The 22088-nt window shown below is 38.3% G+C and overlaps 4 protein-coding genes across 4 annotated transcripts; 2 read left to right on the forward strand and 2 right to left on the reverse strand.

Moving 5' to 3' along the window:
- Positions 1-2665: 2665 nt before the first annotated feature.
- On the forward strand, positions 2666-2983 carry LOC106089034 (larval cuticle protein 65Ab1-like). Its single transcript, XM_013254779.2, has one exon. It carries the CDS (start codon positions 2675-2677, stop codon positions 2981-2983), a length of 309 nt encoding a protein of 102 aa, XP_013110233.2. The 5' UTR covers positions 2666-2674.
- Positions 2984-5543: 2560 nt separating this feature from the next.
- Positions 5544-5861, forward strand: LOC106089040 (larval cuticle protein 65Ab1-like). Its single transcript, XM_013254784.2, has one exon. The coding sequence runs from the start codon at positions 5553-5555 to the stop codon at positions 5859-5861; it is 309 nt and encodes a 102-aa protein (XP_013110238.1). The 5' UTR covers positions 5544-5552.
- Positions 5862-9037: 3176 nt separating this feature from the next.
- LOC106089039 (larval cuticle protein 65Ab1-like) lies at positions 9038-9373 on the reverse strand. The gene has a single exon (XM_013254783.2). It carries the CDS (start codon positions 9349-9351, stop codon positions 9043-9045), a length of 309 nt encoding a protein of 102 aa, XP_013110237.2. The 5' UTR covers positions 9352-9373; the 3' UTR covers positions 9038-9042.
- A 3488-nt stretch (positions 9374-12861) lies between these two features.
- On the reverse strand, positions 12862-13170 carry LOC106089042 (larval cuticle protein 65Ab1-like). Its single transcript, XM_013254787.2, has one exon. It carries the CDS (start codon positions 13168-13170, stop codon positions 12862-12864), a length of 309 nt encoding a protein of 102 aa, XP_013110241.1.
- Positions 13171-22088: the final 8918 nt, after the last annotated feature.

The raw sequence follows: 22088 nt of genomic DNA on the forward strand, positions 1-22088 counted from the left end.
ACAGACGGACGGGCGGACGGACAGAGGGACGGACAAGACTAGTTCGACTTAAAATATCATGACGATCATGATATGGGGTCTTAGACGGGTATTTCGAGGAGTTTTATAAAAATTAAGTTATTAAGATGTTCGCACATATTCTTTTTTGTCCATAGACAGGATAAGTTCGGAGATGGGCTATATCGGGCTATATCTTTATATAGCCCTCATTTAGACCGATCTGCCAATTTAAGGTCTTAGGCCTATAAAAGCCACATTTTGGTATGTTAGGCTTAGGCTTTTAGGCAACATTCTTCAATTTGGCCCAAATCGGTCCAGATTTGTATATAGCTTCCATATAGACCAATATCTCAATTTAAGGTCTTTGGCCCATAAAAGGGCCCGATTCCGATTTCTCCAAAATTTGGGACAGTGAGTTGTATTAGGTCTTTCGAAATCCTCCTGTAATTTTGTCCAGTCAAGATTTGGATATAGCTGCCATATAGACCGACCCCTCGATTTACGGTCTTGGGCCCATAAAAAGCGCATTTACTGTCCGATTTCGCCGAAATTTGGGACAGTGACATCCTTTTTTGTTTGGCTCATATCGGTTCAGATTTGGTTATAGCTGCCATATAGATCGATCTCTCGATTTAAGGTCTTGGGCCTTGGGACAGTGAGTTTGGTTAAACCCTTCGACATATTGCTTCATTTTGGCTCAGATCGGTCCAGATTTGGATATAGCTGCCATATAGACCGATCTTTTGATTTAAGTTTTTGGGTCCGTATAAGGTGCATTTATTGTCCGATTTCGGCGAAATGGGAGTTGTTTAGCCCCTTCGACATCCTTTTTTAATTTGATTCAGATCTTTCCAGATTTGAATAGAGCTGCCACATATACCGACCCGCCAAATTGAAATTCTTAGAATTTTTTATTTCGAGACGAGCTCAATGATCGGAGATGCAAATGGAAAAGGAAAGCCAAAGATAGCAACATACACCAACCACTAGCGTTTCGTCTATGATTAGATGACTTTTCAACCTTATTAGGTGTGATGGCTTCAATGGCCGTGCGTTGGTATGTTGTATTTGAATCGTATTAATAGCGAAAACGCATTTATGATACAATTACCACATTAACCACGCTCGACAACCCTGTCTATTAGCTGTACTTTTCCCAATGCATGTTTTTTTTTTTGTGTAAAGACAGACATTCTTTCTGTGACAAATTACACTTCTTCCGTACTAGACATGATTTTGTGCTTCTTTTGGAAGTTGTATTGATGGCTTCGAACGCTTAGACAACGGCAATGGCTCTCACTTTAAAGTTTATTTAAATTTTATTAAACATAACTCTATGTGTTGCCAATGAACATAGGGTTGTATTAGTTGAAGCATTCTTCGCTTCAGAACATCAGAGCCTTATATAGACTTTTTATTGTCTGTCAAAGGCTTGGTCCCTAATCATTGACACCTATTGACACCTTCATTCCGTATAATCATCTCCGGCAGGATTTTAAACAGACCTTACTATAAGCTGCCTACCTGTCTAAGTTCTTGTTTGGCATTAAACGCTATTAAATCTCTTGTAACCTTGGTCATCGGGCATCCGTATGATGCCATATGACCCTGGCATCATATGGATGGCTTTGGTCTCAAATCTTTAGATGACAACCAATTGGTCCCTCCACCTTTGTTGTTCTGCAATCGGGTTACTGCTACGCTGACCTAAGTACGAATTTTGCAGGAATTTTCCAGGAATAGGGCAATGATTTGCCATTTCACCGCCATATATCATTACGACAAGGTTTGAAGCTTTACAACTTCCAAACTTTTTCAAAGTGCCAGATAGTATGTTTATCCATTCGGAGAAACAACTGATGTTCGTTCTTCGAATCAATCGTACATCTAAGACGATATATTAATGCCTTCTTTGTGACTCAACGCGAAAGCCAAGCAATGACAAAGGAAATGCTCCAACGTCTCATCATCTTCCCCGCATGCCCTACACATGCTATCACTTGCCGCATCGATTTTACATAAGTGAGCTCGTAGTCCTATGTGTCCCGTTATGATACCAATAGCTATACTCACTTCCTTCTTACTTCTTTTCAGTAATAGCCTCGTCTTCTCACGATCTGGATCACCCCATAGGATTTTCGCCGTTCTACCGACCGTTTCGCTGTTCCACAATGTTGCATGCGCACGCCTTTCCTAGGTTTTCGGAGGTCCGTTACTAATACTTCTCATTTCTTCGCAGTGTTAAATGTATGTATGGCCCACGTGAAGGTCTGTGACCACAGTTGCTATCGAAGATAGGATTGTGTAGGTATGGCTTAGATTACATTTGCTGTAATTGTGATATTTTCTGAGTTGTATTAAGATTTTGATATACTTAAAATATTCCTTTAAAGTTATCACACTCTTATAGTCAACAAAATCTTATCAATGTGCCATTTACCCCTATGCTATGTTTATTTGTTTATTCAATTAGCACAAATAGTGCTAAACATCAACACCTTCAGAAGTTTCAAAAGAATTTATTGCATCGCTTCACATTTTATCCGAATTAGTTAGTAATGCATTATATTTGAATTTGCTAAATGCTCAACTCAATCAATCGGAAATTCCCCTATATAAGCCTGAAAATCCATATCGGCTTCAGTTTTTTATAATCTAACAAACAACAAGCACCATGAAATTCCTTATTCTATTCGCTGCCTTCTGCGCTGCTGCCTTAGCTGCTCCACGTCCAGAAGTTGAGATCGTCAAGCAAGACAGTGATGTAGGACCCGAAAGCTACCAATTTGCCGTCGAAACCTCCGATGGAACCAAACACAACGAGGATGGCAAACTGAAGGATGTTGGTACTGAACACGAAGCCATTGTTGTCCATGGATCATACTCCTGGGTGGATGAGAAGACTGGTCAACACTTCAACGTTGAGTATGTAGCCGATGAAAATGGTTTTCAACCTAAAGGTGAACATTTGCCTGTAGCTTAAAAATTCAACTTATTGTATTTACAATAAACTTACGGTGCTTTGATAGACAAAATCTAAAAATTTTGTTGTTAAATTTTTTCTTTTTCTTTAAAGTTAAATGTATTTAAGTTATAAATCATATTAAAGTCTAAGCATATGATTTGATTAAATATTGTATTGTCGTTTTATACTCCAAGAACTTATACTAAGTAAAGCATCGCTTAATTGCCCACCACCAAAGGACAGAGGTGTATTCATTTTATAACTCTGTTTTAAACATATCGAAATATGCAGTTTAGACCCCATAAAGTCCATATATACTTTATCCTTGTACGATTCTAAGACGATCTTGGCATGTACGTCCATGCATTAGAAACTGTCACTGCTGTCTTTTAAATGAAGATATTGAGCTGAAATTTTGCAATGATGATTTTTATACCCACCACTGAAGGATGGGGGTATATTCATTTTGTCACTCCATTCGCAATACATCGAAATATCAGTTTCCGACCCTGTAAGGTATATATATTCTTAATCAGCGTAAAAATCTAAGACGATCTAGCCACGTCCGTCCGTCTGTAAGTCTGTCAGTTGATATCACGCTGCAGTCCTAAAAAACAGAGATATTGAGCTGAAACTTAGAATAGATTCCTTTATACCCACCACCGAAGACGGCGGTATATTCATTTTGTCATTCCGTTTGCAACACATCGAAATAGCCATTTCCGACCCTATAAAGCATATATATTCTTGATCAGCGTAAAAACCTAAGACGATCTAGCGATGTCCGTCCGTCTCTCCGTCCGTCTGCCCGTCCGTCTGTAAGTCTGTCTGTTGAAATCACGCTAGAGTCTTTAAAAATAGAGATATTGAGTTGAAACTTTTCACAGATTCACTTTTTGTCTATAAGCCGAGATCGGTCCGGCCGAGATCGGTCCGGATTTGGATATAGCAGTCATATAGACCGATCTGCCGATTTAGGGTCTTAGACCCACAAATGTCACATTAATTATTCGCTTTTGCTGAAATTTGGGACAGTGAGTTGTGCTAGGCCACTCGACATCCTTCAACAATTTGGCCCAGATCGGTCCAGATGTGGATATAGCTGCCACATAGCTATAAAGCCACATTAATTATACGATTTTGCTGAAATTTGAGACAGTGAGTTGTGATCGGCCCTTCGACTTAAAAGCCGCATTAATTTTCCGATTTTGCCAAAATTTGGGATAGTAAGTTGTGTTATGCCCTTTGACATCATTCTTCAATTTGGCCTAGATCGGTACAGATTTGGATATAGCTGCCATATAGACCGATCTCTCGATTTGAGGTTTTGGGCCCATAAAAGGCGCATTTATTGTCCGATGTTCCCGAAATTTGAGACAGTGAGTTAAGTTAAACCCCTCGATATACTTCTGCCTTTGACATCATTCTTCAATTTGGCACAGATCGGTCCGGATTTGGATATAGCACCCATATAGACCATTATCTCGATTTAAGGTTTTGGGCCCATAATATCGAAGGGCCTAACGCAACTCACTGTCCCAAATTTCTGCAAAATCGGATTATAGATGTGGCTTTAATGGGCCTAAGACCTTAAATCAGCAGATTAGATGACCGTCGATTTAAATTTCGCGAGTTAGCCGAGGTCCAGGCATTTCAAAAAGTGATATTGTACATTGCATACTCTCAATGTGTTGTTGCATGAAAACAATGCACCACTTTACAAGTCCACCATTGCGATGGCAAAGATACATGAATTAAAGTTCGAATTGCTTCAGTATTCCAGCACCATATTCGCCAGAATTAGCTCCCACGGATAATTGTTTGTTCCCAAACATATAAAAATGGCACGGCGGAAAAATATTTGGCACTAATGAAGAGTTGGAAGTTGCGGTTAATGGTGAACAGGGTATAGAAGCTATTGAAAATTGCTGGAAAATGTGTATTGAGATTATGTTGAGAAATAACAATTTTTGTAAAATTTTGTTTGGCGATATTACTATCACTTGAGTCTTAATTGCCCATAAAAATTTTAAGAGTTTAAACCAAATTTTAAAGATATACAGGCAACAACTTTTCATTCCAAACTCACTACCGACTCAGTTACCGAAGTGCTACATACTTCACTTATTCATCAAATTTCCAGTTTGTGCTTTTGACACATTGTCTTCGGCAAATAGGGTAGAGACGAATAATTTATGACACATCGAGGTATCTATCAGTGACGTATTTATAGCATTTCCTTATTCCATTTTACTTCCACCTTAAAATGCAATAGGTTTATTTAGAATATTTCCAGTATTCTTGTTTAGCCTCATCATGCAATGATGACAATTTTCGCCACAAAAGCAAAAACAAAAATGTTTCTCATTAAGAATTCGTACAGTTTAATGTTATTTTAATTATGGATACTGTCTGATTAAACCTGTTAATTGAAACCTAAATTTGATGCTCTAGAAAAGTAGTTAGTTTTAAATGAAGCAGGCTTTTTTGCATAGAATTAAAAAATGGTGAACTATAAAAGCAACGAAATTGCAACCATTCAGCATCCATACAGTTTTAAACTATTCAAGGAACGACAATAAACACCATGAAATTCATCATCCTTTTTGCTGCCCTCTTCGCCGTGGCTTTGGCTGCTCCCCGCCCCGATGTTGAAATCGTCAAATCAGACAGCGATGTAGGTCCTGAAAAATTCAACTTTGACTGGGAAACCTCCGACGGTTCCACTCACAAAGCTAATGGCGATTTGAAGGATGCCGGTTCCGATCACGAAGCCATTGTTGTTCATGGATCATACTCCTGGACTGATGAGAAGACCGGAGAACACTTCACTGTTGAATATGTCGCCGATGAGAATGGTTTCCAACCCAAAGGTGCTCATTTGCCCGTTGCTTAAGTGATCTTTTTATTATGTATTTAAATAGAGCCTGAATAAAATCGTGGATAAACCCAAACACTTTTTTTGTTTTTTTTTTTACTTATTAAATTGTAAAATCAACTTAAAGTGAAGATATAATGAAACGATAGAGAGACCAAAATAGATAATGGAAAAACGAAATGTTTTAATATAATAATTAAAAACAAATAAAAGTAACAATATTTTATAAAATGGGAAATAAAGGTTCTTTTTAATGTTTTAACTACCCTGCTATTTGCAGAAAATGTGAATCATTTCAAAATGAAAACCTTGAGCTTGAGTAGTAGTCAACACTCAATGTGTATATCCTTATTTTTGTTTCCGAGATATACTCCGATTTAGCGGCCGAAAGAAAAAGATTCCTTCATTACTTTACTTTAATTGGCTATGACAGAATATTTGTTAAAGTAGCCGAACGTAGAATAGCGTTCCAAACGCATCGATCTTCTGAGCTCATTCTAAAATCTCTGACACCAAGTTTCGAGGTGTCTCCCACAAGTTGATTTTTCAATCGGGCTTTTGGTCTTTCTGGTTTGCGTGTACCACCGTGTTTGCCTTCAAAAGACTTCTTTGCTGGAGCTTCTTCATCCATTCTGACAACATGAACTAGCCAACGCAGACGTTGTATTTTGATGCGTGTAACTATGCTATCGTCGTCATACACCTCATACAGCTCGTGGTTCATACGTCGCCTATATTCTCCATTAACGCAAACTGGTCCATATATTTAACGAAGAATCTTTCTCTCAAATATTCCAAGCACTGCCTCATCTGCTTTCACAAGTACCCATGCTTCAGAACGGGTAGTATCAGTGTCTTGTATAGTGTAATCTTCGTCTGTCGAGAGGTGGCCTTATTTCTAAACTGCCTACTTAGTCCAAAGTAGCATCTGTTTGCCAATATCACTCTACGCTCAATCTCAAAACTGGTGTCATTCGTTTCGGTTACGGCGGCGCCGAGGTAGATAAAGTTAGTGACTGTCTCAAAGTTGTGGTTCCCAACTTTCTCCATTTTCTACTGAATTTTTTTTTTCTAAATCCGATATATTACTAAAATCAAATACTAGTGTGAATGAAATTTTTATGAAACTTCTGTAAGAACAAAATTTCAATAAAAATTTCCTATTTTCCAAAACAATGCTTTCGCCAATGCTTCCAAAAACAAAACTACAAAGAAGATTTCTCTATACTAACAGACAAATTGATACCAAACCTGATTACTTTGATAGCATACGGTATTGAAATTGCAACCTGTATGGTATCACAACAATACCGCCTGGTGTGTGTAATATAAACAAGTAAAAGCGTGCTAAGTTCGGCCGGGCCGAATCTTATACATCATCTACCATTGATCGAGTTTTTCCCGGCATCTCTTTTTATACCCACCACCGAAGGATGGGGGCATATTCATTTTGTCATTCCGTTTGCAATACATCGAAATATCCATTTCCGACAGTATAAAGTATATATATTCTTGATCAGCGTAAAAATCTAAGACGATTTAGACATGTCCGTCCGTCTGTCTGTTGAAATCACGCTACAGTATCCAAAAATAAAGATATTGAGCTGAAACTTTGCACAGATTCATTTTCTGTCTATAAGCAGGTTAAGTTCGAAGATCGGATCATATCTTGACATAGCCCCCATATAGACCGATCCTCCGATTGAGGGCCTTAAGCCCATAAAAGCCACATTTGTTATCCGATTTTGCTGAAATTTGCGACACTGAGTTGTGTAAGGCCCTTCGACATCTTTCTTCAATTTGGCTCAGATCGGTCCAGATTTGGATATAGCTGCCGTATAGACCGATCCTCCAATTTAAGGTCTTAGGCCCATAAAAGCCACATTTATTATCCGATTTTGCTGAAATTTGGGACAGTGAGTTGTGTTAGGCCCTTCGACATCTTTCTTCAATTTGGCTCTGATCGGTTCAGATTTGCATGTAGCTGTCATATAGACCGATCTCTCGATTAAAGGTTTTGGGTCTATAAAAGGCGCATTTATTATCCGATTTTGCCGAAATTTGAGACAGTGAGTTAAGTTCAGCTCATTGACATACTTCTGCACATATCGGTCCTGATTTGGATATATCTTCCATATAGACCGATCTCTCGGTTTTAGGTTTTGGGCCCATAAACGATGCATTTATTCTCCGATGTAGCCGAAATTTGAGACAATGAGTTGTGTTAAGCTCTTCGACGTCCTTCTTCAATTTGGCCCAAAATCGGTCCAGATTTGGATATAGCTGCCATGTAGACCGATATCTCGATTTAAAGTCTTAGCCTCATAAAAGGCGCATTTATAATCCGATTTCACTGAAATTTGACACAGTGATTTATGTTAGGCTTTTCGACATCCGTGTACTAAAAAGACCAGTATTTTGCTATACACAATTGAAAAATGACTTGCACTTATTAGTATTTGGTTCAAATCGGAACATATTTTGATATAACTGCTATGGAACATAAGGTATGGAATTTTCACCGAATTTTGACGAAAGCTGGTTTACATATATACCCGAGGTGGTGGGTATCCAAAGTTCGGCCAGGCCGAACTTAACGCCTTTTTACTTGTTAGACAAACAAAGGATAAAAGAAAAGAATTGCTACGCTTATTATTGAATTTCAGCCAAATCGAATAAGAATTGGTCCTGTTAGAGGCTCATGAAGTAAAATAGGCAGATCGCTTTATAGGATGGGGGTATACTAAGATCGTCAATCAGTTTGTAACGATCTCCTTGAAATATTAAATCGATCTAGCCATGTCCGTCCGTCCATTTGTCTCTTTCACTTTCGAAGGAGTAAAGTATGGTCCGAATCGATAAATAACCTGATATAGCTCCCATATAATTGAAATTTTGCTTTTGCTACCACCACCAAATTATTTGTCAAGTTTCGCCAGAATCGATCTAAAACCTGATATAGCCCATATATTAACTGATTTCCCCTATTTGTTGCCTTTCATCCACTCAAAAGAGTTCGTATTTAAGTTAAACCACTAGATACGCAAATTGTCAAATAATTCACAGGATATGAACTATTCAAACCAAAAATTTCAACCTATGACTATTAAACTGAAGGATTCAACCACCACAACGAAAGTAAAAAAACTATTTTCTTTACATTTTCTATACAAATTTATTCAACAAAATTAACAATCATTTAAGCAACTGGCAAATGAGCACCGGTGGGTTGGAAACCATTTTCATCAGCGACATAGGTCACGGTGAATTTTTCTCCAGTCTTCTCATCAGTCCAGGAGTATGATCCATGAACAACAATGGCTTCGTGATCGGAACCGGCATCCTTCAAATCGCCGTTAGCCTTGTGAGTGGAACCGTCGGAGGTTTCCCAGTCAAAGTTGAATTTTTCAGGACCAACATCGCTGTCTGATTTGACGATTTCAACATCGGGGCGGGGAGCAGCCAAAGCCACGGCGAAGAGGGCAGCGAAAAGGATGATGAATTTCATGATGCTTGTTGTTCCTAGAGTAGTCAAAAACTTATGGATACTGAATGACTGAAACAATGATGCTTATATAGCTCAAATTGTGGTTCAAAGCAAACCGCATTTGTTTAATAGACTTTCATTTCAGGCACCAATAAACTGAAATTAAACCCGAATTTTATAAAAATGCAAATGAGTTAAGTAGATCTACTTGCCTAATGTTTCAATTAAAAAAGAGTTCTGAACAGGAATGCTAGAGAACTAAAGACTTGCAGGTTGATAAGTTTATTGATTATTATTATGCACAATTAAGCAAAAGATGGGTGGAGAGAAATGCTATTTGGAATGAATTAACAGTAAATATAATTACTAGAAATTATATTTTTAATTGGAACCTACTGTTCAGGATTTTGTTATGTTTGATGAATATTTATCATAGTGGGCTGCAAAATGTTATTCGCTGTGTTTACTTCTTTCATTTGAATGAACTGTTTTAAATGGAAGAAAGTGAATGTTATGGTTTACACACGTACTATCAGATAGAAAGATAGTCTTATATTTTATGGTATACTAGCTGGACAGGGCCCGCTCCGCTGCGCCTTCTTTAACTCTCTAATATCTTTTTAGGGTGGGGACACTTCGCCCTGAATGTGGATATCGAATTCATGCTAATGTAGCCTATGTCTGCCTATGACGCTGAACGCCTGCGTTCGAATCCTGGCGGAACTTCGGACAAAATTTAGGCGGTGGTTATCCCCTCTTAATGCTGGTGACATTTGCGAAGTACCATGCCATGCATGGTCATGTAAAAAATGCTCCCCAAAGAGGTGTCGCACTGCGGCACGCCGTTCGGACACGGCTATATATAAAAAAGGTCCCTTATCGTTGATAAACTCAACTTGAATCGGAAAGCACTCATTGATGTGTGAGAAGTTTGCCACTGCTCGGTTTCTGGGTAAATTTTTGCTCTACTTCCAAATGCCTTCCCTTTGAGCCCCATATTAGCGTATTGGTAAATATTTCGGGTTTAGGGGGTATTACGGGGGTGGCCACTTAGACATTAAAGTAAATATAAGAATCGTGCTCTACTTTGAGAAATATTTCATATGAGTCCCATAGTGGCATGATCGGTAAATAAGTTGTGTTTGACGGTTGGTCGGACCACAGGGTCTTTGTCCCGAAAATGAATATAAATTTCCCGAAAATCAATAGATTTCCAACCCAAATAGCTTTTTTATAATAGGGAGGTATTTTGGGGTGGGGTGACTCCCCAAACACATGGCATTATATTGTCGTGATTGGTCTGTATATCCATTTGCAAGGTTTGGGCGGTCCCCGCGGCACCCATCCCCATCAATAAAAAACATTTTATTTTTTAGTGACTGTTGGAGTGGAAAAAATTTCAATAACCAATCTCCGAGATCTGGTATCATTGAAATTAGGATAATGAGAAGTGTTTTTTAGGGGAGACATTTCGGCTCAAATATGAATATCAATTTCGTGTCCTCTCCCAAATAACTTTACTATGAGCCCCATATTGTCATGGTCGGTAAGTATGAACCGTTTGGAGGGTGTTTTGGGGCTGGTGCGGCCACCGGCACTTTGCCCTGAAAATAGATTCCAAATTCGTTCCCTTCTCCCAAATATCGTTAATTTGAGCTCCATACTTCTATAGTCGGAAATAAAGTTCAGTTTAAGGGGTGATTTAGGGCGTACCCCCGAAATTGGATATCAAATTCGTTTTTTTCTCTCAAATACCCTTCATTCGAGTCCCATGTTGCCATAATGGGTCAATTAACCTATTCGACGTATTTTTAGGAGGAAAAGCGCCACCTTGACTTAATGTCATGTTTTTAATCTACTCCCAAATATCTTTCATTTGAATCCTATATAGCCATGGTCGTCTGATATGCCCATTTTGGGGGTATTTGGGCTGGGGCAACCTTCCATTAGATGGACCTAATTTTTTTTCCATATTTGTAATCTACTGCAGGATACTTTTTTTTTCTTTTTGATTCTACAGAACAAACAAAGTCTCATATAGTCATGGTGGGTCATATGCCCTTTTAGGGCAATTTTGGGAGGTGAGTTGACCCCTACACTTCGATCTGATTTTGTATGCCAGAATACGTCCTATATGGGTGGGGTTATGGAGGTGGGGTGGCCCCATATACACTTTTTCCCGCATATTGATATCAGATTCGTGCTTTACTCTTAAAGACCTTTCATTTGAGCCCCATATTTCTATTGTAGTAAATTAGTCCTCTTTGGGGGTTGTTTTTGAAGGGGGCGGCCTCCCTTACATTTGGTCCCACATTTCGATATCAGACTCCTATTCTACACCTAAATACCTTTTATTTGAGACCCATATTGCATTGATCAGTAAATAAGTCTTTTTTGGGGAGGTTTTGCGGAAGGGGGAGGTTTTGCGGATACCAAATTCGTATTCTACTCGCAAATACCTCTCATTTGAGTTCCATATTAAGGGGCAGAGTCCGCTTATATGGGAGCTGTATCAAGCTATGGATCGATATAGACCACATAAGACACGTATGTTAAAGGTCATGAGAGAAGCCGTTGTACAAAATTTATGCCAAATAGGATGAGAATTGTGCCCTCTAGAGACTCAAGAAATCCATATTCCAGATCGGTTTATATGACTGCTATAACATGTTACTTACCGATTTGTTGGAAATCATAACAAAACACCTCGTTCAAAATTTCAGCCAAATCGGATGAGAATTGCGACCTCCAGCGGCTCCAGAACTCATGATCCAAGTTCGGTTTATATGACAGCTATATCAGGTTATGAACCGAATTAGACCATGCTAAACACAGTCAAGACCCAAGGTCGATTCATATGGCAGCTATATCAAAACGTGAACCGATTTGGCCCATTTACAATCCCAACCGACCTACACTAATAAAATGTATTTGCGCAAAATTTCAAGCGCCTAGCTTTACTCCTTCGAAAGATAGCGTGCTTTCGAGAGACAGACGGACGGACGGACATGGCTAGATCGACTTAGAATGTCATGACGACCAACAATATATATATACTTTATGGGGTCTTAGACGCATATTTCGAGGTGTTACAAACAGAATGAAGAAATTAGTATACTCCCATCCTACGGTGGAGGGTATAACAAGTAAGGACGGGCTAGAGTCGGGCGAAGCCTTTTGATATCCTAAACCTACCCCCATGCCTGAAAAGTCGTCAAAACCAAAATTTACTTATATTTGAAATGTAGAATTTCGACCAAAATCCGGATATATTGAAGGAGTTGATTGAGAAGATCGGATCGGTCAACAAATGTATAAGCAATGCATTAAAATGCTTAGTTTTCATCCGACGTATTTGGATAAGGTATACGCAAAAGTCTATGGTGGTGGACTTTCAAAGTTCGGTCCGGTCGGTTTCTATATACTTCCTTATCAAATTATAATTCCATACTATTCATTAGAATCATTCACTAGAATTATTTAAACCATCACAATTATATATATTTTTTTAATCTATACTTTATTATTTATTTAGGCAATTGGAATATGAGCACCTTTGGGTTGGAAACCATTGTCATCGGCGACATATTCAACTGTGAAGTGTTCTCCGGTCTTCTCATCAGTCCAGGAGTATGACCCATGAACAACAATCGCTTCGTGATCTGAACCAGCATCCTTCAAATCGCCATTAGCTTTGTGACTGGTACCGTCAGAGGTTTCCCAGTCGAATTTGAAGCTTTCAGGACCAACATCACTGTCGGATCTGACGATTTCAACATCGGGGCGGGGAGCAGCCAAAGCCACGGCAAAGAGGGCAGCAAAAAGGATGATGAACTTCATAGTGCTTGTTGTTCCTTAGATAGTTAAAAACTTAATGGATGGAAGCATGCCTCTACTTTCAGGGTTTTATAGAGAAATTGTCTATAGCAACAAATACACAGAAGAGTAATTCAATTGACACATTAAAAAGTGACCATTTTTAGCATAACAAAAGAAACTTATTACTTATTATTAAAATGAAATAAAAAAATTTGCAAATAATTTTTTTACGAAAGTCTTTCTTGTTTTCTTTACATTTGGCATTAAAACACCCCAACCGAAAACCAGAATTTCCAAAATACATGTTTCAGTATGTTTTTTTTTTTTAGACAGACCATTGAAATTCATTATAACGGTGAAGGCAGGGTATTCTAGCTAATGTTTTGCAATTTCTTATTTGTCATACGTTTCGGTACAAAAGATATGGAGAATAATTGGAAATAATCGAAAACCTGACCTATACAATGACGATTGTAAAATATGACAGTCATATATTCGCACAAATAGTAAGTTCCAAAAACACATATGAAAAGTATAGCTAAGTAGCCAATATATCGACGTTTGGTTAATAGGGTCCTTGCTATTACTAGCACTCACCCCCATAGGATGGGGGGTATACAAATCCAATCTTTACGAAATATTGATATGGTATCCCATATATATTATTCTGTGTCGAACTAACCATCCGTTCGTCGTCGGTCGAAATCACCATAGCTCACTATGGGGTCAATGACAGGTTTTCTAGGCAAAAAGCAAATTTTTGAAGTCAAGAATTTGAACAAAATAATAACGGAATTCTATTATCAACACTCTAAAAAATATAAAAAGCAACTCAATCTGGAAACACTTCACAAAGGTAAACTGGGCTGTCAAAGGTGGCATAGTTTCTTATGCATCTTTTTCTCACATTCAACATACTGAGCAAGAATTTTAAGCAACAAACAAGAAATATAAATATTTCAATTATTTTTTTAAAATGGAAAGTCCTTGTATAGGTATATGAAAGAAGATAGTATTACCAAGTAACAAAAATCTTCAATGTGGTAAATATATTTTTGGGATACCATGTGATATCTTTTTGGAGTAGTTTGTTTTGTTGTACATGTGAAGTTTGGAGTACAACTTTCGGGGTATATCCGTGAAAAAATATATATGTGTTGAAAGATATTAATGTGCGCTTCCACAAAAAAAAATTTAAAAAAAACAAGTAAGAACGTGCTAAGTTCGGCCGGGCCGAATCTTACATACCCTCCACCATTGATCGCATTTGTCGAGTTCTATGCGCTGTATCTCTTTTTAAACAAACATAGAATATTGAATAAGAACTGGAGCTATATCAAGTTATAGTCCGATTCGGACCATAAATGAATGCTGAACATTGTAGAAGTCATTGTGTAAAATTTCAGTTCATTCGGATAAGAATTGCGCCTTGTTGGGGCTCAGAAAGCAAAATCGGGAGATCGCATTATATGAGAGTTGTATCAAGCTATTGATCGATTTAGACCATATTAGACACGTATGTTGAAGTTCATGAGAGAAGCCATTGAACAAAATTTCTTCCAAATCGGATGAGAATTGCGCCCTCTAGAGGCTCAAGAAGTCAAGATCCTAGATCGGTTTATATGGCAGCTATATCAGGTTATATACCGATTTGCTCCGTACTTAGCACAGTTGTTGGAAATCATAACAAAACATCTCATACAAAATTTCATTCCAATCGGATAAGAATTGCGCCCTCTAGAGTCTCAAGAAGTCTAGATCCCAGATCAGTTTATATAGCAGCTATATCAAGTTATGGACCGATTTTAACAATACTCGGCACAGTTGTTGGATATCATAACAAAACACGTCGTGCAAAATTTCATTCCAATCGGATAAGTGTTGCGCCCTCTAGAGGCTCAAGAAGTCAAGACCCAAGATCGGTTTATATGGCAGCTATATCAAAACATGGACCGATATGGCCCATTTACAATAACAACCGACCTACACTAATAAGAAGTATTTGTGCAAAATTTCAAGCAGCTAGCTTTACTCCTTCGGAAGTTAGCGTGCTTTCGACAGACAGACGGACGGACGGACGGACATGGCTAGATCGACATAAAATGTCGCGACGATCAAGAATATATATACTTTATGGGGCCTCAGACGAATATTTCGAGTAGTTACAAACAGAATGACGAAATTAGTATACCCCCCATCTTATGGTGGAGGGTATAAAAAGTAAAAAAATTATCATTGCCCATCCCGCGCCTTTCATAAAAATTCGATATCAGACGGCGTAAAACGCATGTTTTGGTTGCAGAATAATCTAATGGTGATTTCGATTGTGAAAAAAAGTGCAGCATTTTTTCGACATGTTGCACTGAGATCGAAATTTTGTGTTCGATTCTCCAAAAAAGTGTAACCCCACCACCGGGTAAATGTTCGTTTGTAATGGTGTTGCCCACTGAAAGTGAAAAAATGCTGCATTTTCTACACCGTGGCTAGGCTAGGATGGAGAATGCCGCACTTTAAATCAGCTGCTATCATCTCATGTGCATGCCACCGTTCAAGCAAATTTTGGTTGAAAAGAAGAAGAAGAAAACAATTTGTAGAATGTTTGGCAAAATATTAAAAAGAAATACATAAAAAAAGGAAAAAGTAATCGCGTTTTATTTAGCTAACGGCATATTAGATGCATTGCTACATTTTACAGCATTATTTGGTTGAAATTACAATATACGGGCATATTAACACGTTCGATTGAAAATGTAAAAAGTGTAAAACTATGAGAGGGATAAGGCAGCATTCCCAAAATGTTGTCCCGTATAAGTGCAACATTAGTGTAACATTTTTTTTTCAGAATCGAAATCACCATAAAACACTTAATTCACTCTCCCAAATTTCGGCGACATCGGGCAATAAATGCGCCTTTTATAGGCCCAAAACCTTAAATCGAGAGATCGGTCTACATGGCAGCTATATCCAAATCTGGATCGATCTGGGCCAAATGGAAGAAGAATGTCGAAGGGCCTAACACAATTTGTTGTTCCAAATTTTCGCAAAATCGAACAGTGAATGCGCCTTTCATGGGCCCAAGACCATAATTCGAGACATCGGTCTATATCCAAATCTGGACTGATCTGGGCCATATTGAAGAAGGATGTCCAAGGTCCTAACACAACTCACTGCCCAAATTTTGGCAACATCGTACAATAAATGCGCCTTTTATGGTCCCAAAATCTTAAATCGAGAGATCGGTCTAAATGACAACTATATCGAAATCTGGACCGGTCTGTGCCACATTGCAGAAATATGTCGAGGAGCTTAACTCAATTCACTGCCCTAAATTTCGGCGACATCGGACAGTAAATGCGCCTTTTATGGGCCCAAACCCTTAAATCGAGAGATCGGACTATATGACAGCTATATCCAAATCTGGACCGATGTGGGCCAAATTGCAGAAGGATGTCCAAAGTCCTAACATAACTCACTGTCCCAAATTTTGGCAAAATCGGACAATAAATGCGTCTTTTATGGGCCCAAAACCTTAAATCGAGAGATCGGACTATATGGCAGCTATATCCAAATCTGAACCGATATGAGCCAAATTAAAGAAAGATGTCGAAGGGCCTAACACAATTGACTGTCCCAAATTTCAGCAAAATCACATAATAAATGTGGCCTTTTTGTGCCTAAGACCCTAAATCGGAGGATCGGTCCAAATTTCATGAAGGATGCCAAAGGGTCTAACACAACTTAACATGCTTATGGACAAAAAAAAATTTGTGCAAAGTTTCAGCTCAATATCTCTATTTTTAAAGGCTGTAGCATGATTTCAACAGACAGACGGACGGACATGGCTAGATCGTCTTAGAATGTTACGCTGATCAAAAATATATATACTTTATAAGTTCGGAAATAGATATTTTGATGTGTTGCAAACGGAATGACAAAATGAATATACCCGCATCCTTCGTTGGTGGGTATAAAAAAGCGATTTAATAATTTGAAGAAAAGTGGCTAAAAATCGCAGGAAAAAAGTAGTTTTCTAAAAATCCAAAGAGTGTTGTTATCTACTGAGAGCGTCATTAAACTAATAGATAGCGATGTTGTAAGGAAAAGAGGTCGTCCATATGTTGGTTATAGGTTGGTTGGAGGGAAGTGAGTGGTAAAAGAGAATGATTGCTTCGAAAGTGTCATAGGAATACGGACATAATATCCAACTGTTGATTCATGCTGCTTCATATATGGGAGCTATTCCTAAAACTATTACCAATTTTGATTAAATTTTGTACACATATTAGAACGTCAAATAGAACAGCTCATGTTGAATTTTGTAAAGATCGGGCGGCTTCTACAGCCTTAAAATTCCATAGCGGATGAAATATATATATCGGAGCTAAATCTAAATCTGAAACGATTTTGATCAAATTTTGCACACATTTTGGGACGTCAAATAAAACATCTCTTGCTAAAGTTTGTATAGATCGGACCAAAATTGTGGATACTACAGCTTTAAAAGTCCATATCGGATGAATGATATATGTGGGAGCTATATCTATATCTGAACCAATATGAACCAAATTTGGCAGATTTAGTTCTAGGTTCATTATAAACATCTGTGCGGAATTGTAAAGGTCTAACTTGCTCCTATGATTTGTTGCCTCACAACCCTGGCTGTGTTCCCACAGTGTAGCGATCGAAATAATGAGGACATGCGCTTGAAATTTGCACAGATTTTTATCATATTATCTTTGAGGGTTGCAAATGGGCCATATTGTTTCAGATTTGGATATAGCCCCCATAATAACTGATCTCCCAATTTAATTACAATTTTTATCAGATTTGGCCGAAAATTTTACACGGAGTGTTTCGTTATGACTTCCAACAAACGTATGGTCCAAATTGGCTCATAACCTGATGTAGCTCCCATATAAATTGATATGCTGATTAATCTTCTGGCGCCCCTAGAAGCTTCAATTTGTGCCTGATGTGGCAGAAATTTGGTAGGTAAAATATACATACATATGTCTTCAACTAAGTTGATTTGTGGAATCGGTGAGTTGATTCCAGAATCCACGGTGGTGAACTCCCAAAATTCGACCAGGTTAAACTTAGCACATTTTTACTTATTTAAAACATTATGTGTACACATGCCGAGTGACTATTATTTGAAACTTATACTCTCTATGAACAGATCAACATTAATAAGTAAGAGCGTGCTAAGTTCGACCAGGCCGAATCTTATATACCCTCCACCATGGATCGCATTTGTCGAGTTCTTTGCGCAGTATCTCTTTTTAGGCAAACAAAGAATCTTGAATAAGAACTGTTATACTATTGGAGCTATATCAAGTTATAGTCCGATTCAGACCATAAATGAGTGCTGAACATTGTAGAAGACATTGGGTAATATCTCAGTTCAGTCGGATAAGAATTGCGCCTTTTAGGGGCTCAAGAAGCAAAATCGAGAGATAGGTTTATATGGGAGCTGTATCAAGCTAATGATCGATTCAGACCATATAAGACACGTATATTTAAGGTCATGAGAGAAGCCGTTGTATAAAATTTCAGCCAAATCGGACGAGAATTGCCTTCTCTAGAGGCTCAAGAAGTAAAGATCCCAGATCGGTTTATATGGCAGCTGTATGAGGTTCTATACCGATTTACGCCACACTTACTACAGTTATTGGAAGTCATAACAAAACACCACATGCAATATTTCAGCCAAATCGGATGAGAATTGCGCGCTCTATTGGTTCAAAAAGTCAAGATCCAAGATCGGTTTATATGACAGCTACACCAGATTATGAACCGATTTGAGTTATACTTACCACAGTTATTGAAAGTGATGCCAAAACACAACATGCAAAACTACAGTCAAATCGGACTAGAATTGCGCCCTCTAGAGGCTCAAGAAGTCAAGACCCAAGATCGGTTTATATGGCAGCTATATCAAAACATTGACCGATTTGAACCATACATAGCGCAATTGTTGGAAGTGATACCAAAACACCACGTGCAAAATTTCAGTCAAATCGGACGAGAATTGCGCCCTCTAGAGGCTCAAGAAGCCAAGATCTAAGATCGGTTTATATGGCAGCTATATCAAAACATGGACCAATTTGGCCCATTTACAATACCAACCGACCTACACTAATGGAAAGTATTTGTGAAAAATTTCAAGCGGCTAGCTTTACTCGTTCGAAAGTTAGCGTGCTTTCGACAGACAGACCGACGGACGGACGGACAGACGGACGGACAGCCAGACGAACAGACGGATGGACAGACTAACGGACGGACGGACATGGCTAGATCGACTTAAAATGTCATGACGATCAAAAATATATTTTCTTTCATGGAGTTACAATCACAATGAAGAAATTAGTATAACCCCATCCAATGGTGAAGGGTATAAAAACTGGTTTAACTTCTTCAGTTTAAATCCTCACATTCCGTGGACTTAATTATCTTTCGAGGATTTCAGCAGAATATTGTTCAGCTTTACAACATTAACTTTCAATGCTTAAGTTCAAAGCTTTCTCGAACTCGAACTTCCTGTCCCACTAACTTTGTGTGACACAAGTGAGTGACTCGACTCACTCAAACACGTGTTTTTCGTTAATGAAATCAGCTGGTTTGACATAAGAGAGAACGAGAACCGCTCGATTTCAGTGACAAAAAGTTAGTGAGTCAGGCAGTAAAACTATTTAACAAGTGTGTAATGTAGCGGTTGGGAGTAACAATATGGTCAACATCAGCCCACATATAAGTATGTCAAATGGAAATTATCAAAAGAACATACCATAAAGGAAAGGGGGACACTTTCCTCTTACAAGATGTGTGTGGTCAGGTCCGATTCAAGTTTTAGCTCAATAATAAGGGAACTTATTTTGTAGCTGCCTCACGGTGGACTCCATAAATAAGTTTAGAAGTATTTTTTGAAATTGTGGCATACTGCCTCTGTTCCTTAGTGGAATGTTCATGGGCAAAATTTGCAATTTGTCTAATATTTAAAACCATCTTAGATTGGATTGGTGGAGGCCACCATAGCGCAGAGGTTAGCATGCCCGCCTATGACGCTGATCGCCTGAGTTCGAATCCTGGCGAGACCATCAGAAAAAAGTTTCAGCGGTGGTTTTCCCCTCCTAATGCTGGCAACATTTGTGAGGTAAAAGTTCTCTCCGAAGAGGTGTCGCAAAAAGGAGACCCCTTATCATTGAGCTTAAACTTGAATCGGACTGCACTCATTGATATGTGAGAAGTTTGTCCCTGTTCCTTAGTCAAATGTTCATGGGCAAAATTTGCAATTCGCAGATGGGTTCCTAACTAGATAATAACCACAACTACCCATTGAGGACAATTTTCAACGACATGGCACGCACAAATTATGTTCAGACAGATCCAACAAATGATCCTCCTCCTATCATGATTGACTTAATCTTTGATTCAATGTTGCGATTTTTAGTTGTCATACAAGTGCAATGGTTGGTGTTTGCGCCTCTATATGCATATGTATGATTCGTTTTTAATATTTTTGCGATTGTTTGAAACAACTTTTAGTAAACGAGTTTGAAATAAATACAAACTTTGTGTTTCGTTTTTGGTATTGTATAAAATGTTTCTACTCTTTTAGCTATATTCTGTTACCAAGCAATCCATTGTCCATACATTGGACGCCGTACGTACTCAATACTGCAACAGTGTTACTAACGTCAATGCTGGTTTTTGGAATGTCGGTTATGAGTGTCACGAAAACCAGTTAAACTTTGATTGCATATTTATTTATTATCTCCATTACCGGTCAGCCCTCTTCCCCTTTCGCAAAGAAGAGATTTCTGCATAGCCAATGTGGTTTGGCTATGGCAACATCAACACAGTTTCAAGATCTTCTGCATTTCTTCCTCCTACACCCGCAATACTCCACCCAGGCAAGAGCAAAAAAGCTTTTTATTAAATGTTAAAGTGCATCTACTATACTCTGATGCGTGTCTCTGGGCTAATCCAATGGAGTCTTCTATTGTATTCCGATTTGTTCATACACTCTGACGGGGAACACTGTTTTATTGTCCATTTCAATTCGATGTTTGATGTGACTTTTTTCAGAGAAATAATGCATTGGCACTTACCTACGCACTTTTGTTTGATGGCAATAAATATTAATTGTCATTCGAAAGATCAACTATGAAGCCATAAAAGGCAATAATTTGGAATGAGTTGTTCCATCGAATTACTCCCATGGCTACCCAGTCAAGGACCAGCATCTTTTGAAATGCTTGACAAATTATCGAAATGCCAGTGACTTAAAAATAAAACTTGAGATATAGAAATTACATGCTTGTATTTTCAGTAAAATACGTACAAGCAAAGGAGGTATACTCCCAAAAAAAAAAAAAAAAAAAAAAAAAACACTTAGAGAAAAGGGCTCACATTTTTATTGGTAACTATATATGTTATTGGTAACTATATAGTATTAGTAACAAGTAAAAGCGTGCTAAGTTCGGCCTGGCCGAATCTTATATACACTCCACCATGGATCGCATTTGTCGAGTTCTTTTCCCAGCATCTCTTCTTAGGCAAAAAAGGAGAAAAGAAAATATTTTCTCTGCTGTTAGAGCGATATCAAGATATGGTCCGATTCGGACCATAGTTAAATTATATGTTGGAGACCTGTGTTAAATGTCAACCAAGTCGAATAAGAATTGAGCCCTTTGGGGGCTCAAAAAGTAAAATAGAGAAATCGATTTATATGGGAGCTGTATCAGGCTATCGACCTATTCAGACCTTAACAAACACGTATGGTCATGCGAGGATCCGCCGTACAAGATTCCAGGCAAATCGGATAACAATTGCGACCTCTAGAGGATCAAGTAGTCAAGATCCCAGATCGATTTATATGGCAGCTATATCAGGTCATAAACCGATTTGAACCTTATTTGGCACAGTTATTAAATGTC

This window comes from Stomoxys calcitrans, chromosome 1 (genome assembly GCF_963082655.1).
Source record: "Stomoxys calcitrans chromosome 1, idStoCalc2.1, whole genome shotgun sequence".
Lineage (NCBI taxonomy): Eukaryota > Metazoa > Arthropoda > Insecta > Diptera > Muscidae > Stomoxys > Stomoxys calcitrans.